The sequence below is a fragment of the Ambystoma mexicanum genome, chromosome 5p, assembly GCF_040938575.1.
Source record: "Ambystoma mexicanum isolate Mex_15411 chromosome 5p, UKY_AmexF1_1, whole genome shotgun sequence".
Classification (NCBI taxonomy): Eukaryota; Metazoa; Chordata; class Amphibia; order Caudata; family Ambystomatidae; genus Ambystoma; species Ambystoma mexicanum.
The window spans coordinates 1,360,080,156-1,360,098,084 of NC_090930.1; the positions used below are offsets into that span (position 1 = coordinate 1,360,080,156).

General features: G+C 46.8%; 1 protein-coding gene across 1 annotated transcript in view; it reads right to left on the bottom strand.

Moving 5' to 3' along the window:
• DNAH5 (dynein axonemal heavy chain 5) overlaps window positions 1-17,929 on the bottom strand; it is a 4,235,244-nt gene that overhangs the window by 186,194 nt on the left and 4,031,121 nt on the right. The window contains exon 76 of the mRNA XM_069613779.1: window positions 6,177-6,389. Coding sequence (XP_069469880.1) covers window positions 6,177-6,389 — 213 coding nt within the window. The remainder of the gene's footprint in view (window positions 1-6,176; window positions 6,390-17,929) is intronic.

Below are 17,929 nucleotides of genomic sequence, written 5' to 3' on the forward strand. Positions count from 1 at the left end.
ATGAAGTAGTCCGAGTTTTGAGTTGTGAGTTTTATAATAGGGATAGGAAAGGACTATGCTGTAGTGTGATTAGAGCAAGTGTAGGGAGCGATGAGCATGAGGAGCAGTAGTGAATGCATATGGGTGAGTATCACCGTGTGGAGAGACAGTAAATTAATTAGGAAGCTTGGGGTACTCACAGGTGCAACAGGGAGAACGGCAAACGCAAAGGCTCATAGGCTAAGAGGCAAAGAGGCTGGTCAATAGCTGGTCTTCACCCTTCACTGTTCTGCCCGTAACTGGGATGCCCCTGGCTGGATGCTGCTAGGAAATTCATAAAAGATCACACATGCTCTTGTCCCCTGGTCGCCTAGTTCAGAGGAGTTTACCCCTCTGACATTTTGGGTACAGATCTGCCACATCAGCCCGCCCAATTCAATCAGTGATTGGGCTTAGCGTTTCTTCAAAAGGCCCATTCAGGGAGTCGGCCGGCTGAGCTGGCCCTGCCCCGCCCCACAAAGACCCCTGTCTGGCCCTGTCCAGGCCTTGGAGGGACTAGAGGGACCCCCTACAACACCCCTGGTACTCACCTACATGGATATCGTGACTGCAGTACTGGGAACGCTCCCACATTCTTCCTGCTCTGTTGCTGTAGCACCTGTTTGCTGCTGTCCCCCACCACATCCATAACGTCACCTGGCTTACTCACACCAAGCGTTGCTGGCTCTTGTACCTTGCCCACATTTCCTTCACTTTGCCACTACTCACTGTGCACCGCTGCCCGGCTCCAAATGTGCGCCTTCCTTTGTGCCCCTCCCTCACTTGGCATGGCTAAAGGACCTGATTGAGCTCCTTCTTCAACACCCCACGCTAATGCTCACCTCTTGTCACAATCTTCCCAACCTCTGTCACATACTTCCATTGATGCTATCCACCCATCTAACTGTGCTGTACTTGACTAACTGTCCTCTGTCCTCAATTGGTGTTTCCTCTGTTCTCAAGGGCATCTGTAGTTGCACCTTGATATCCGCCAACCCTGGCTGATTTAAGCTGCACCACCCATGTGAAGGAAAGCGTAGCCACCCTTCTTCACTGCAGCTTCTGTAATGAGTACCATCTGTTACCCGTGATTTATTGTTGCATGCCCTGTAAAAATGTTGGCTTCCTACATATTGCCTGATATTCAGATCTAGGTGTTTTAATTATGCACTGCCCGTGTTGAATTGCTGCACTTCTCTTGCTTTGTGGAACCAACCTCTGAAGTCTTTTCTACTTCTTTAGTCTCTGTACCGCGTCAAACTTGAATCTTGCTGTGTTTTAAACCTGCACATTCACTGTTTTCTGCTGCATTTTAGTGCTTTGTTGGAAAGTTGAATCTAGATGTGCCTTTAAACCTGCGCATTGATTGTTTTGTGCTGTATTTTATTGCTTTGCTGGAAAGTTGAATCTAGATGTGCTTTTAAACCTCTGTATTGATCTATTCCACTTGCTGTGGACCTGTCCCAAAGCAGAGTCTTACTGGTGAGATGTGACGAACCACATAAATGCACTCACTGGACTTTCATTCCCGTGGGATCCCGGCATCATACTCTTGGGGGAAACAGAGGAAGGGGAATGCCCACTCTCGGGTCGAGTTTCTCGGCTCCGAACACACACCTCCTGCTAGCGGCGAAGGTGGCAATGGCTCGACTTTGGAAACACGCGGACGGCCCCTCGGTCCCACTGTGGTGGTCTAAATACTGGGAAATTGCAGTGGCAGAAAAAGTCACAGCCATTCGCACAGGAAACCTGAACCATTTCCTGACTACCTGGGCCCCCTTTATGGACTACTCTGAACAATTCCCAGGTCTCACCAAAAGACCTCCATTAACCTGTTGGCTACAAGGCTGACCCACGTGAAAGGCTGAGGGTAGGGAGGAGGGACTGACTCCATGTGCTTTCGACTCTGGCCAAATTTCTGTACTCTATATGCTATATAATGCTATGCTTATGTCAATGTGTTTTTGTTTCTGAAATTCTTTAATAAAATGTTAAATTGAAGAAAAAAACATTGATTGTTTTCTGCTGCATTTTAGTGCTTTGCTGGAAAGTTAAATTTAGATGTGCCTTTAAACCTGTGCATTGATTGTTTCCGCTGCATCTTAGTGCCCACCCAGCCTAGGTACATAAACATTTCTGCTACCCTGTGCATATCTTGTTTAAAGCACCTCCTTCATCTGTGCCTGCTTGGCTGCTAGGCCACCTGGTGAGTTTATTTGTGCACTATGTAGACCCCCTGTCTGCTCTCTCTCCCTTCCCTCCCCCCACTATATGGCACTCTCTATCTCCCCTAGCTATTATTCTAACTGCTACTGCTACTATATCACCTATCCTATCTCTCTCACGAAGTCTGGAAGAAAAAAGCTTAAAAAAGCTTAAAAAGCCCTTCTGGCCTCTAATCCAGACCTACCTATCACGGACACCTATGTCAATGCTATTTCCAGGCAGACTATTATCGGCATCTTCTTTTCTGTCCCCTCCAGAGATCTTTGGACTTGCCACCTGGTCTCCACTCTCTCCCTTTTTCCTCTTCACCCATTAATGGGAAGTACTCTTGGCATACTTCTCATCTTCTAGGTGCATCATTAATTTCTAACAGAATGGTGCAATCAAGACCAAAGGTTCTCAACCTACTCTTCTCCCCCTTCACCGGCGCCTGCCCTCTCTCATTAACTTCCTCCATTCTCCTGCTACCGATCCTTCTCTTCTTTTCTAACTTCTCCAGTGACGGGAGTACCATTGCCCTGTACCGCTCCCCGAAAATGTTTCAAAGGTGGTAATCAGCTTCACTTAGCACTCTGAATGCTCATTCTGCTTTCAAACACTCCTCTGATATCTGTCTCCTTTTTGAAAACCTTGACCTTGACGTCCTCGCCCTTACCAAGACATGGTTCAATGCCAGCTCTGTCACTGCCCTTGACACTCTCCTTCTGAGGGCTACAAAATCCTCTCCAAACTCTGGGCAAACCGGCCCAGAGGCGGAGTAGCCCTGATTTCCCCTGAGTGGGCCCCTGCTTCTATCATACCTACTCAAACCTACTCCTCTTTTGAATGCCTCATCTGTAGACTTGGGGTCTCTCCTACTCTCTCTCTCACACTCGCTACCATCTACAGGCCCTCTGCCCTATCCTTCCCTTCCTCTCTGAATGCGCCAACCTCGCCTCCTCACTCTTGACCTCTTCTTCCAAACTCTTTCTCCTCAGGGACTTCAATATCCACCTTGAATCTCCTGAATCAGGCACCTCACTGTTCCATGACCTCTGTTACTCCCTTTCTCTCACTATTCTTCCTTCCGGTCTGACCCACTCAGCCGGACACACTCTGTATGCCTTCATCTATGGAGACATCCCTATCTCTAAACCGGTCACCACCACTCTCTCTTGCTCCGACCACTCTCTCCTCCCACTTGGGGCCCCTCCACCTTCTCTCTGAGCAACCCCCCACACTGCCAGCTTCCTTCGCCATCATTCGACCAATGAAGCAAGTGTCAGTTGCTGATTTTGCTTCCACTTGCACCCACCCCCAATCCTGCCTCTAACCTGCCCTCTGGCTCTGTTCTTGCTAACCTGCACCTCTCCATATCTAATACCCTCGACTACCCTTGGCCCTGTCATGAGGATCCACCTGAAACCTGCCCCCAAGTGCAACAGCTGGTATGATTCAGATCTAGCATCTTGGAAACATAAGTGCAGAGTGGCTGAACGGAAGTGGCAGACCTCGGGTTCATCCTTTGAAAAGCTGGCCTCTCGCCTGCTCCAAGGGCAATATCATTTTTTTTCTATCCGCTCCAAGAAGAAGGCCCACATCCAAGACTGCATCTCTGGAGCCACTAACAACACAGCTGAACTTTTCAAAATCTGCTAGGAACCCACCAATCTAACTGCGGTCTCCACCTCTCTCCTTCCTTCTCAGGCTCTTTGCACTGCTTTGGCCTCCCATTTCACATCAAAAACTCAGGACATCCTGTCCACACTCTACACCACCCCCACACGCCTGCCTCCCTTGGCTCCCCTCCCTCCACCCTCGCCCTCTCCTCACTCCTGTCCATAGCACCAGGTGAGGTCTCTAAAGTTGTCTGTTCTATGAAGGTCTCGTCCAAACTGGTGCTCCCCTGCTCTTCTAGAACCATTAAGGACAACATCTCCTCTCTTGACCTGGCTCTTGCCGATTTCTGTAACCACTCCTTCACCACTTGCTCTTTCCCTCTATCCCTCAAGCACTCCCTTGTGCACCATCTCCTAAAAAAGCTGTCTGCTGATCCTTCCTGCTGGCTAACTATCGCCCTATTTCCACCACCCCCTTCCTGGGTAAATTCTTGGAGAAGTTCGCCCTCGCCCCAACTGAACTCGCTGGTCCAACAATCTGGACTCCGGTACCCAGAGGCATGGAAACTGCTCTCCTGAACACCCGTGAAGACATGCTTGAAAATCTTGAAACAAACTCCCCTGCTGTTCGCATTCTCCTCGATCTCTCCTCTGCCATTGACATGGTCAATATTCTATCCTCATAAAATGCTCAGTGACACCCTCAGCATCATGGATCAGGCACTGGATTGGCTGACCTATTTCTTCACTAACCGCCCTCCCAGTTGCAGCTGGGCCCTTTCTCCTCTACCACTTCCCAGGATTCTATCCTATTGCCATGGCTATTCAATATCTATCTCGCCCCTCTTGCTCACTTGATCTCCTCCTACCCTCCTTCAAACTTCACTCCACTACCTCTTCTTCCTCCTCCCTCATCCCCAACTGTCTGTAACGACCTCTGTATTAATGCCAGTTAGATGGAGATCCTTCTTATTGGGACAGCTGCACCATGTTTCCCTCTAGCTGCCTTCCTTGGGCCCTGTAACCTCACCACCCCATGAGGCCAAAAACCTTGGGGTCATCTTTGACTCTTCTCTCTCCTTCATCCCTCAAATCTTGGACCATGCCAAGAAGGCCCACTTCCAGCTTCACCTCCTCAGAGGCATTCTTCCTCAATGTTCCCCAGAAGCTCAATGTTTCCAGCGCTCTGGTCCTCTCCAGGCTGGACTACTGCAAAAGTCTCTTCCTCAATCTCCCCCTTCCTCCCTACGCCCCCTTCAGATAATCCAGAATAGGGCTGTAAGACATATCCTTGGCCTCAGGCCTAGAGACCGTATCTCTCCATCGCTAAAAGCCCTCAATTGGCTCCCGGTGGCTGCATGGATCAAATTGAAGACCCTCTGCATCATCCACAAGACTTTCTGGGTTATGCAACCACACTATTTCCAACTTTATCTCCCTAAATGCTTCCCTGCTAGAGCCCTCCGCTCCTCTAACTCTAACTCTCTGCTTGTCAAATGCTTCTCCAAGCAGAGAGTGGGTGGCAAGTCTCTCTCATCGGCTGGTACATCGCACTGGAACAGCCTCCTGGGCCCTCTCAGATTTGAGCCAGACCGCCTGTAGTTGCGGAAACTTCTCAAAACTCTGCTTTTCTCTACCCAAGTCTCTCTTTCCCTACTCTGCTACCCACCCGTCTGCCTCTGAGACTGGCGGCCTGGACCTTCATGCATCTCATAGGTTACCAGGCCCCTTCCCAGTCCATACCAGCACCCCCAGAACTGCCCTTATGGGCCCCCTACTTGGCGGCTGTGCATCTCACCCCTGGGATTGCTCTGCCCTAGCACTTAGCCAATGGCCTCCTCACCTGGATCCCCTCGACACTTCCCTCCAGGGCTCTCACCAGCACTTGCCCGTTCCTTGCCCCTCCCTAATCTCCTGCACTTCTCTTCACTGCACATGTATGTCCGAATGCCACAAGGCCTAGTAGGACCACGAATGTATATTTACTGTTTCCTTTTGCCATTATTATTTAATCCCCTAATCTCTCTCCACTTTCTTTGTGGTGCCTGGAAACACCATTTTGTTGTATAGGCGCCTAAAAAAATGTGCAATAAATATATACATAAATAAAATAGTCCATCAGTGGTTGGTCTCTCTAATACTGTCCCTGGTGTTGCTGGAATGAGGCGACAGATTACATATACATCTGAGTCACGTGATTTCAATGAGCAAATAAAGTACATGTATTTCTGAGACTTTGATAGGATTGTTTATATTGTTCAAAGGACCAAAGCAGATTCTTTTTAAGGTATTATTCTTATTCTAAATTAAACAAATAGAATTGTGATCACTTACTTTTTTCCAGCGAGCTGGAATACGGGCATCATACATGCAGTCAAGTGCATCTCTCAGGTTTTCACTCATGATGATTGTCCCATCAATGGCAAGCTTTAGATCAGTCAGAGTGCTTCGTACTAAGCTAATCACTCTCTGCATTCTGTCAATCTCCTGGCGTAGAAATATGTTCATAGGCTGGAATGGCCCCATCTTCAGTAGCCTCTCTCTAACCTGTTATAAAAAAGAGACAATACTTCAGACATCTGAAGTGATTTGCTCACATGATCACGTGAAATCCATTTTGAATCTACTATTTGAACCTGATCAAAATGTAGAATTTCTGCTGGTTTGAATCCGGATACCTTGCACTCGAATCTCAACAAGAATTTTAACTCTTAGGCTCTTTATTTAAAGTGCAATTGTATTGCGTGGTTTTGGTGGTCAGCCGACACGTGTTTTGACTTCTCCGGGTTCATTATACCACTAAATGTGCTTGAATTCAATATGTGCAATAACAATGTGTTTGTATATAACTCTCATTAATGAAACTTATGCCCTTATTCCACCAATTATGCTTCACAAATTACATGTAAATTCACAATCAATGTCACAATGTATCACTATATGTTGCACAATGAACACTAAATGTACCAAATTCAGCCTTGATAAAGACCCTGAGAGGTCGAAACATGTGTTGGCTGACCACCAAAACCTTTGTTTGTCCACAAAATACGAGGTGTGGGCAACACCTCACCCATCCATGACCTTGCAACAAAATAAATCCAATCATGTAGAAACATTAAGGTGCAGCGCAAGTGGATACAAAGCCTAGTGCCCAACTTTTTCTACTAACTGATCAACATGTAACTTGGCCGCATTTTAAGCCTTAGCACCTGATGTGGGTGGGATTTCTGGCCATTATGTGCCCAGAACCCCCGACTTAATGTGCTGGTCGAAGAGTGGGCGATAAAGAGGGCATCCGCACCTAATGCCGAAGATATCCAACCACCCACGGTGCTAATGATTTTAAGTACTTGGGCCAGCATAAATTCACTGCCAAAGACAAATGGGTCTCTCACCAAAGCATCACAATTGCTCTGGCCATGTAGCATGTAATGTGAAAAGTGTGATGGCCCAGTGTCGGTGAACTGCAGGAACTGGAAGAAGGCTGCTCCGCCATCAGAGGAGCAGAGAGAGAGCCCAAAAAAAGAAAGTAATGCAGATGAGCAGTCCCCTTTGGAAGGGCCCTTTGCACCATGGGGTCTTCTTCTGCGTGGCTCAGCCAAGCGGGAGTGAAGATTCCAGCAAAGTTACAGGTAATTCAAGGATTCCTTGTCCAGAAGACTGTGGAGTGGATGCAATGGCCATGAGCCCCCAAATAACCCTCTCACCTTAAAGATTCCCTAGCGCTTTATACTAGACACACAAACTCCCCACAGGCAGCTGCCACATTCCTAACCATTAGCAGATCAAAACTAGTTCAAGCACGACTCTTTAACCCTATCACACTCTCCCGCTTCAGCGGCTAACCAGACCTAAAGTGGTGTAGTCTATCAGATCTTTGGCTTCCCTATGGATAAAATGCGCCCACGTTACTCTGAAAAACCCACAAAAATCAGATTGGCACACAGGAACTGGGTACTTCCAACACTGCACCCATCAACACCACTTCCCCACTAATGAAACCCCACTGCCCTTTTTTCTTACAGAGGCATGGGAAACGAGAACACCAATAGATGCAGAAGGGTGCAATATAGAAACACCAATATAAAGTTATTGAATTTTAATTAATTTTACCTAATTCTTGCCCACTTTCAAAACAGGGGTCAAAAGAGCACTTTCCATCACTTTCAATCAGGAGAGAATTAACCCTCTTCAAAATATATTTGATTGTAAACTAATACAAATGTTGGGGTCTGCATGTCTAGAAGCTCATTATAGAACTTGTTTGGAAAGGTGTTGAGGCCAGGGGATTCATAAATTCAATCCCTTAAGAGTGGATCAGATCTCCCCTGCAGAGATAGGCAGCATAAGCAAAGTATAATCTGTCTTTTTTATTAAATCAAAGTTACTCACCAGAATGACTAGAGTACTCATAGCCCTAGGGCCCCTTTCCTCCGTCCTTGTGGGCGTTCCCCAACATGGGGACGGTACCTGAACCTTTGGCAGTGAAAATGTGAGCTACCCATTTATATTTAGTATAGCGTGACCCCGGGTGTGGGAACACCCCCGAGACCCCGCCCTCTGGCACCTCACCTGGGTCCCCTTCTTATATATCGAATGCTTGAATGCTTGGCTATGCAGACTATTTTAGCCTTTGGCATACTAGCGGGGGAAGGTGGGTGGGATGAATGAAGGAAAGGGGACTAAGGACTATGTGTACTCTAGTCACTATGGTGAGTAACTTTAAATATCCATACGTCCCATCCCCTTTCCTTCATCCTTTTGGGTGATTCCACTTAACAAGACAAATGGGTGGAACTGTGATAACCTGCCTCATGCTTAGGATGAAATGTTCCCATCGGGAATAAATGGCAATGTGTTAGTTAATATAATTCATAATAACTGAGCTGGGTCGTAACTCCACCTCTCACAATGGTGCCAAAAACAGCTGTAGGGAAAATGTATTGTATCCCAACTGTTCCAGTTAAACCAGCAAATGACTTGTATAAACAGAAAACGTGTATGATGTTTTTATTTCATCATTATTTAATACATAAAAGGGAAAATTTGTCTAGGCTCAAAGGAACCTCATGCCACTGGCATGCTAGAAAATACATGAACCCTGCCTCTTCTTTTATTTTACAAGTTAAGCAATGGGCATGATGACCACATTTATTTATCCGCACCCTGACTGTCGGGGGATAGTTTGCTGGAGAGGGAGGATCGGCAGAAGTCTTCTTAAGAAGGGGATGCACAAAAGAGTGTTTAAGGCGGAGGGGAAGGTTCCAGTGGCAAAAGAGTGATTGCAGAAATTGCCACAAAGCTGGAGCAAGGGTGTCAATGTGGTCCCTTAATAATTCTGTAGGAGCAGGGGAGCACCTACTTTGACGAGACTTTCATAGATCGGACTTGTCTAGAAACATCGCCGGGAGTGAACAGCGGGAAGGAGGAGAAAGGAAGAGGAGAAGCAGTCGGAGAGGGGCCTGGAATGGTAGAGGGAGAGGAAGTAGAGGAAGTGAGAGTGGACAGCATCTCCTGAGTTTTAGTGCTGAAATGAGATGCCAAGGCCGGGCAAAGAGCCTGGGAGGGGAAAATGAGCAGTAGAGACTGCAGCAGGATTGGCCAGCTCCTTGCAGATTTTGAAAAGTTCGGCCGAGTTGTTAGAGGCCGCCGAGATGCAGGCTTGGATGTAGGCTCTCTTTTTAATGAGGACAGAGAGTTTTAAATTGTTTTAAATTGAATCTGACACTGTGCTGAATTCGGCTTTGGCATTGGATATCCAGATTTGATAATCATTGCTTACTTCGACAAACAGGATGTAGTACTTTTCATTTTAGATTGCTTGTGTGCATACATAAGAACTTAAATGTAGTATAGCTATACAAATGTGTTGCTTGGACATTCACACAGCGTTTAACCTTTTTGGTGGAACAGTACCTCATGACATATATCTGAAAAAATGTACTTTTGGACATTTTAAACCGAAATGGAAGTAGCAAAATTAAATGTGTTGGATTTAATAATTTCACACATTTTTGTATTGCCTTATGTTGTATTTAGCTTGCTTCACAACAGGTGCTATTGTTAAACAGTGTTCCAATTTACCAGCTGTGACGAAATTACATCTGCCCTCGCAGGATTACAATGACAAGTAGTGGTTAAACCACCTACTCAGCCCTCAAAGGTCTACAAAATAAGAGTGATCCCAATCAGAGGCGTAGTCAGGATTGTCTAACAAGTGGGTCCTGAAGCTACTGTGGTTGGGCTCACTGCAGTGAAATTAACATCTGTAAATGCCCACACATCACTGCTGGGGAAGTGTCAAGCCCACTAGCCTCTTTGAAGCACGCAGAAAAATCCTCCAACCTGGAGTCCTGAGTTATACGTTTCTCAGGAACTAAAGGCGTGGCAAAAAGAATAACGAAAAAGAGAATCAGTATCATACTCTTCCGCTTCCTCAAAAATAGGCCCCATGGACTTTAACAATTCTTTTTTTTGACAAAGGCTTAAAAGCTTTCCAGAGGTTGGAGATATAAATCAAGGAAGAGGGAACCAGAGGCTTTGATTTTCCTCGAGACAAAAATAGCCTCTCGGGGAAGTTCTTCTGGCTTACGGCCCTTAGGCGCGTGAGAGGTGGCCTTTGACAACTCCCTGTTGGCCTTATGCGGCATGATGGGATCAGAAGCCTTCTGTAGCTTTTTCGATGGACCACAAGGGGCTGCCTTGAAAACTTCTCCATCATTTGAAGACAGATCCCTTCCCACTCTGGTTTGAGACAGATTTATGAGGAAATCGTCCCTTCTTCCTGTCAGCAAGGATTCCGATGATGGCGAGCGATGACGCCTCGTCTTCGATTTCCGTAGAGAAGATGATGACAAAGAGTGTTGAGAATCGTTCCTGGACCACAATTGCTTAGTATGTTTTGAGCACTTTTTAGATTTCTGCGGAGATACACCCCTAAGACTACTGTCTTTGGACAGCCTCCTTTTCGAAGGAGTAGATGTGGGAGATTTAGAAGCCGACCTGCCTAAGGGGAGTTTTGCCTGCCTCTCCTTCAAGGACTTGCTGGTCATGTATTGACACGACCCACAATCATCAACTTTATGCTCCACACCAAGACACCAGAGGAAATTTCTGTGCCGATCTGTGAACGACATTTTCGAATAACAGTCCAAACACCTCTTAAAACCTGTCTTCGCAGTTGAGATACTCGAAGATGTAAATACGCAATTGAAAATATCGAGGTCGCAATTAAAGCATTTAAAGCATGCTGTGCATGAGGATAAACAGAACTGAGGCAACAGGCCCGGTGCGTGCTATTCATACCGATGTCGACGTCACATCCGAGTGCAGGGATGGAAGCCACTGAGGGACTTTGAATCGATGACACGCATAGCGTCCCCTGCTGTCGAAAAGTTTCTGAAGCTGCAAGCAGGATATCAGTATATCAAAGATGAGGAATCCGTGGCAGGACACAATCCAAAAGAAGGCTTATTTTCAGTGTCCAAAGCACCAAGAAAAAGCAAATGTTGGAGAAATATGGGCAGTTTTAGTTGCATGGTATTGTTGCATCTGTCACAGTGGAAATTAATTTGAATTGTGAGTCAATACAACTTTTGGAACTAAGACTCAAAGATCACACAACAATGTGGTTGCTGAATTGTTGCGGACCGCATTGGGCAACAGAAAAAGAGAGATGTTTGGCTAATTTACAATTGATTTATTTTTATGCACATGTCTACAACTATTAGTCCTCTTATTTTGCTGGGTGGTGAATGTGAGAAACCGGAAGGTGTCTCACCCACTAGCCCCTGGGGATCTGTCATCCAGGTGGCCAGGACACGGCCACCGCTTTTGGATCCAGTTCCTGGGGGTGGACCAGTGTGGGAGGATCACCTGGGTGAGGGGTCTTCGGGGAGTGGGAGTGAGACAATGGATGGTGAAACACAGTATCCCCTTCCATGTAACACCTTTAACCTATCCTACAAGGTAGGATATTTAGGAACTCAATCCCCCCCCCCTTTTTACAACACAAACACTTTCTCACGGACAGCCCGCTATGAGAGAAAACAGACTAACACCTGAGCAGTATACTTGATGTGTCCCAATACAATGGTCAGGAGAGGTCAGGCAATTACTGACCATCACACACACTTGACTTCCATTACACTTCCCCACACGGATAAAAGGCAGAGCACAAGATCATACTCAGAGCGAGGAAACAGCAGTTCCAAGATGGCAGTTTAATGAGAGAAGAAAGAAGGCAAGACATAAATGGGTCGCAAGGAGCGAAGTTCCCTTGACCTTTTTGACAAGAAAATGTTACTTTCATAAAATCTTGAGAATAGAAAGCGTAATACCCGGAAACCAGGCTGAAGTATCCTGTATTGTATGTCGGAGGTACCCTGGGCCCTCCTGCGTATATAATCAAGACAGATAGAATCTCCAGCTGGCATGGTACTGTCCTTGACTCCAAGAACAAAACAACGCCACAGTGAAATCTACACAGCGGGTGAGTTGGGGAGACCGATACAAGACCGGTCTGTGTTGAAGCCAAGGTTGCAAGCCGCAATACTGCACAGCGAGCGCTGGAACGAACATTGTTTGAAACACGTGTGATAACCAACACGAGTAACGAACTGCAGATGAGTGATTGAACTTTGAAACCAAGATATGATACCTTTAAAAGAGTGGTCCGGCACTGCGTGTGTGCTCAATCGAAGGTCTCTGTAAGGTATCCAGCTGAGAGTTGACAAAAGTGAATGAGTGGCATGTTATGGCACCTACCTGGGCTGCTTCCGGAGGAGGCTCCCGGGCCTGGCAGCTTTACCCCTGGATCCGGCTTGCCAGGAAGGGTGTGCTCCGATGGGCGGTCATGCTTCCAATTCATAATCGGAGGCATACGCTTGCGCCGCGGGTGGCTGTGATCGGTGGTACTGGCTTGTGTTCCAAGCCTTGTTCCTGTCCCCGCTCGGCCACGGCGCATGCGTGGGTCAGTCTGCGCTCCAAGCCTCGGTTTCATGCCGAGTGCTTTAAATAGCGTTCAAGTTCAGAAACAGACCGCGTCTTAACGCAGTTTGTTCCTGACTCTCCGCTCCGCTTGGATACTTGATCCGCTCCTGTTCCAGTCTTATTTTTTTTGGCTTCCTTGTTTCTTGGTCTCTCCTGGGTCCTGCCCTCTCCCCTGGGTCTGGGTTCCCTGATTGGTTTCCGGGGGGTCCTCCCTTGGGTTCCCCTTGCGCTCTCTCTGGTCTGGTTTCCTCCTTGTTCCTAGCTTGCCCTTTGTGCCTTACCTGGGTACCTGCTCTTGGCCTGCTCCACCTTGATACCAGCTCCTGGCCTGCCTTACCTGGGTACCAGCCCCTGGCTTGCTCCACCTAGATATCAGCTCCTGGCTTGCCTAGCCTGGGTACCAGATCCTGGCCTGCCTCACCTGGATAACTGCTCCTGGCTTGCCTTACCTGGGTACTAGCTCCTTTGGATTCCAACCTGAACTGTCTCTACATTCTGCTGGATTCTTTACTGAAATCCTACTACCTGCCTTCCTGGATTATCTTCAAGTCAACCACCTTGGACTTGTCTGCACTTCTCTATCTGAAGTACCATCTACCTTCCCTGTCAGTGCTTGCACTGTCCTGACGTCACGTAAGTCCGCAGGGAAGTGTATCTGTGGCGTCGGGAGTTGGTCCCCATCCATCCCTGTATCATTAGGGCTGGGTCGGGATTGCTTCCTTGCGTCATCTTATCTTCATCCTGCTCACGGATCAACCAGTCTGGCTTCTCCAGTGTGAACATCTCCTGGAAACACAGGTACGCAGCGTTCACGTGACGCACACCTTAACATGGCAAATGATTGTGAATCGAAGTGGTCCTGCGATGGGTCAAGCAAAATCCTCCGCACAATCGCAAGTCTTCGTTGTTGATACACTAAAGAAAGTGTATGGCAAAGTAGATAAGTTGGTCCGAGCCCGGCAGTGGGAGATCAATTGAAAGCTTTGGGTTAAAGCAAGTTTGTGTTACAGTAGATAAATTGGTCCGAGCCCGGCGGAGGGAGAATGATTGAAGATTTTGTGTCAAAGTGGATCTGAGCTCGGTGCAGGGGGATCCGGGGTGAACAGTGAATCAACTGAGAAATCGGATATGTGAGAATCCTGAGAACATTGTGTTAAAGTGGATCTGAGCCCGGCAGAGGGGGATCCAAAGTGAAAAATAAATCACATAAGAAAATTTTGTATATGTGAAATACAAACAGGCCCTCTGAAAGAAGAGACTTTGAATGGCAAGGAGACTTTGGCACAGAAGGTCATGATGTTGAAGTTTTGAACTGCATCCTAGTGCTAGAGAAGCCAGACTGTGCTAAACTGGAGTGTGCTGCCTTGTCCTGTGCTGAAAACATGGGGAAGGGAAGCTAACAGCTCAACTATCCTGACATATCATTTCTTGAACCCTTTTCTTTTGTATAACATTGTTTCCCACGCCATTTGTATTTAGAAGTAAGGATTGGAAATAGGTTTATTAGTATAGGCCCTTTTATTTTGACAAGAACCACTAGGAATGCATTATTATTATAGATTTAGGATTAGATAGGCATTTTTCAAACCCAATTGAAGTTCAATAAACACCCTTGAACTATGATCACTTGTGTCTGTCGTCACTGTTGATACCATGCCTTCCTTACAGTTGGCACTAATGTCCTTGACAAAAAACCTGGCCTTAATCGAGCTGGAGCCATGTTCTACTTGTGAGACAAAAGCCCCCATCAGTGGGATTGGTCAATAAACCTCCAAACATGAAAATATGTGTTTTTGGGTGCTTCAGCGACAGGGGATCCCTCATGGCGTCATAGTGAATTGTTGCCATGACACTGACAGAAGCACCCTTTTCCACCAAAACTGGTACCGTCGACCCATCAATTCGTACCATGCACTTCTGCTGTCTCCTAGCTTTACCTACAACACACTCACACTGGAAATGAAGAAAATGTTCTCATCGCCATCCTCCTCTTCTACCTCCTGACTCCTTCCCTCCTCTTCCTAGTCTACGAGGGCCACATTTGGCGGGCGTTGCTGTCTGAACAAACCTGCCCTGATGGTACCTCTCTGGATTACCACAAGTACCGGTGCATGACACAAACGTGCATAGTGGTCAACATTACCACACCATCTGCACGGCATTCCCTTCGCCAGGCACTCCAATGGGTGTTGAAGTCATACCCACACGTGAGGCATGACTCAGGTGATTTCGCTCCTCTCTCCCTTGACGGCGCTATGGCTCACCAGGCCCCCCTAACCCATTGGCCTCGACCCACTGTGCTGACATCATCGATCTTGACCGTGCGAATGGCCGCGTCCATCTTGGAGGCACATGTTTCCGTCACCTCAGACGATTGTCCCAATTTAAGGATTCGGGCTAAAGTCAGGCCCAGCTCCCATAGCGCTTGACATGGTAATTTGCCAGAGGCGCACCCTTGGATGAATTGGTTGCAGATCATACCATCTTCATTGTCCCATGCACATGTTATTGACAGGCGCCGGAGCTGGCCATGGAACGTGTCAAGTGATTCATCATCGTTTTGTTTTGCACCGCACAACACAAACCTCTTATAATCCATGTTTGCAAGTGGCAAGAAATGTTCCCTCAATGCATTCTTTGCCGCCGCGTAAGACTCATCTATGTGTTGTAACATTCTGAAGATATGATGGACTGCAGGATCAGCCGCATATATGAGGGTTATCCTTGATTGTCCTGCATGCTGACAGTGTTGGGGGACAGAGATGGGTGTTGTGCACACAGACCTCTCCAGTTGACACAGGCTGCAAACTAGCTCTACATGTGGGTGCACGAGCACCCCCTCTATGACAGAGGCCGCAACCCAGAAAAAAAAGCTGTTCCCCCCTACAGCTAGCCACCCAAAGTCCACCTTTCTCTTCCCCAGACATGGACCAGTAATCTTGTTGGAAGGTGCTGTGAAAGTCACAAAACGAAATGTGCAGTTTCCTCAATTGTCTTCTACCTTTGTTTCCTTGCTTTTCTTTTTTGAAGGAAAAAAAGAAAAAACTATCCCTGCATCTGTGGATGCTCTAAAGATTGCACATGGAGGCACACAAGCACTCCACTAAGGAGCCACAATGTCCACGAGCGAGTAAACGAGATGCCTCTCACCATGACGCACACGCCGGCTCCTCGGCCAGTGATGTTGTTCTCAGGGGCATCAGCTCTGATTCACTGCCGCCTGACCCAGCCATGGGGTCCATGTGATGGATGCAGACCTCCTTGACGCCAATGTGGAATGTACCCCAGAGGGCAGGGCACACCGCAAGCCCCCCCGGCCTCACAGAAAACTCAGGACAAGCTGTTATCCGTCCGGGCTCCATGTGTGCGCTACAGCCTCACGGGCACGCCCTGTTTATTTGCATGTGACAGAGTTACGTGACTCTGTCGCGTGTGTATCTTAAAGCAACACACCACAATTACTATAAAGAAAATTCCTATTTGAAGGTAAACATTTTATTTTTGGTTTTGATGTATTTAGTAGCGCTAGTGCCACATATGCGGCAAAGGATTGCTAATATAAAAGAATTAAGCAGGGATTTCAGAAGCAGGACATTTGGTAAGTAGAAATGCTTAGGAATTAATTTTCTGCATCACAAAATGCTATGTTTGTGTCATTCTTCCATTTAAAGCAATGAGTGGGTGTTGTACAATGTAAGTGCCAATCAGGAGACGCTTTGAATAGTGTGTGCTTTCATCCTGTACAATATGACAAGTGTCCTCCACTTTAAGCAACACTTCCTACATCCCAAACCTGACCCCGCTTCCTCATCCTCTGAGAAAAGATGAGCCTGAAGAGGCATGAGTGGGACATAGTATGTGTGTGGCTTGTCATGTGTATGTGACAGTGGCAAACAGGGGGAATAACCTCTCCAGTTGTTTGTGGAGAGCCCTGAGGGAAACATCTGCTTTGGTTACCCTTGGAAAGGGATGTTCACTGCTAGAGAAAAGGGGAGGATACTGTGAACAGTTTCAGACTAGAAAGAAAACACCTCAGCTTCTGAACGATGCATTTTTATTAGCTGCTGCAAACAGCGTAGTCAAGCAGTTGCTTTAGGCACACCTGCTTAGAACAGACTTTCATGCTGCATTTCAATGTCCATGTTCCCTTTTGTTCTGAATGTCTTTTCAGTAAAGTAAATGGTTAGCGCCAATGAAGAGATGAGGGTCGGTCTGTCCCCATTACCAGCATTCTCTGGGTTTGAGAATTTGTTGCGCCCTTTGACAGAGACAGGGCATAAAGTAGCTACACTGCAGATCTAATTTGTGCATGAAATGCTACTCTCCTATATACATTTTTGTCCATGTTAGATATCTCAGATGAATGTGGAACCAAGCTAAACTCTGGCCAGGGAATTCTAATTTGCTGTATGACAGGAGCAGGCAAATTTCCATTGCCTTCATTACAAGGCAGGTGCCCCCATGGATGGTGGACCAAATCCCAGCCAGTTATTGAACTGTCTGGACTTCCAAGAGCTTAGTCACTGAACATAATATAGGGTTACTTTTGTAGAATGCAACCTCTGTTGTTATTGCACATATAGCATGTAAGGGTGCATAACAAATCTTCACTTGAGCTTACACATCAGCAGTTATAGTTAAGCCCAGCAGCAATTGTCAACATGTTTTGTTTGGTATTATCTTGGGGATGGGCAATATACCACTAGTGGGGGTCTGTAGCCTGTCACAGCCTCTGAAAAAGAATGCCAGCTGTGTCACGAATGTGTGGGGCTACACCCACATATAGAGTGCAATAAACATCATAAGAGCTAGGTTTTGAAGTCCCATTTGAAAATTGACCTGCACAGCCTCATATAACCCCTCCTTGTCCCTTAAGAGTGTGGTGTGGTATAGCATCAGATGGAATGCTAGGTTTGTAATGGGGTATGAGTGGTAAAGCCCCAGCGGGAGTATTATGTGCATCATTTGTGATGAGTGTTATATATTATGGTGAAGTCTCTTGTATATTATGAGGGTGGGCTGCACTGCCTCACATATACTATCATGTACCTCATGAAGGAGACGTGGTAAAATCTCAAATTACGTTTTATACACTC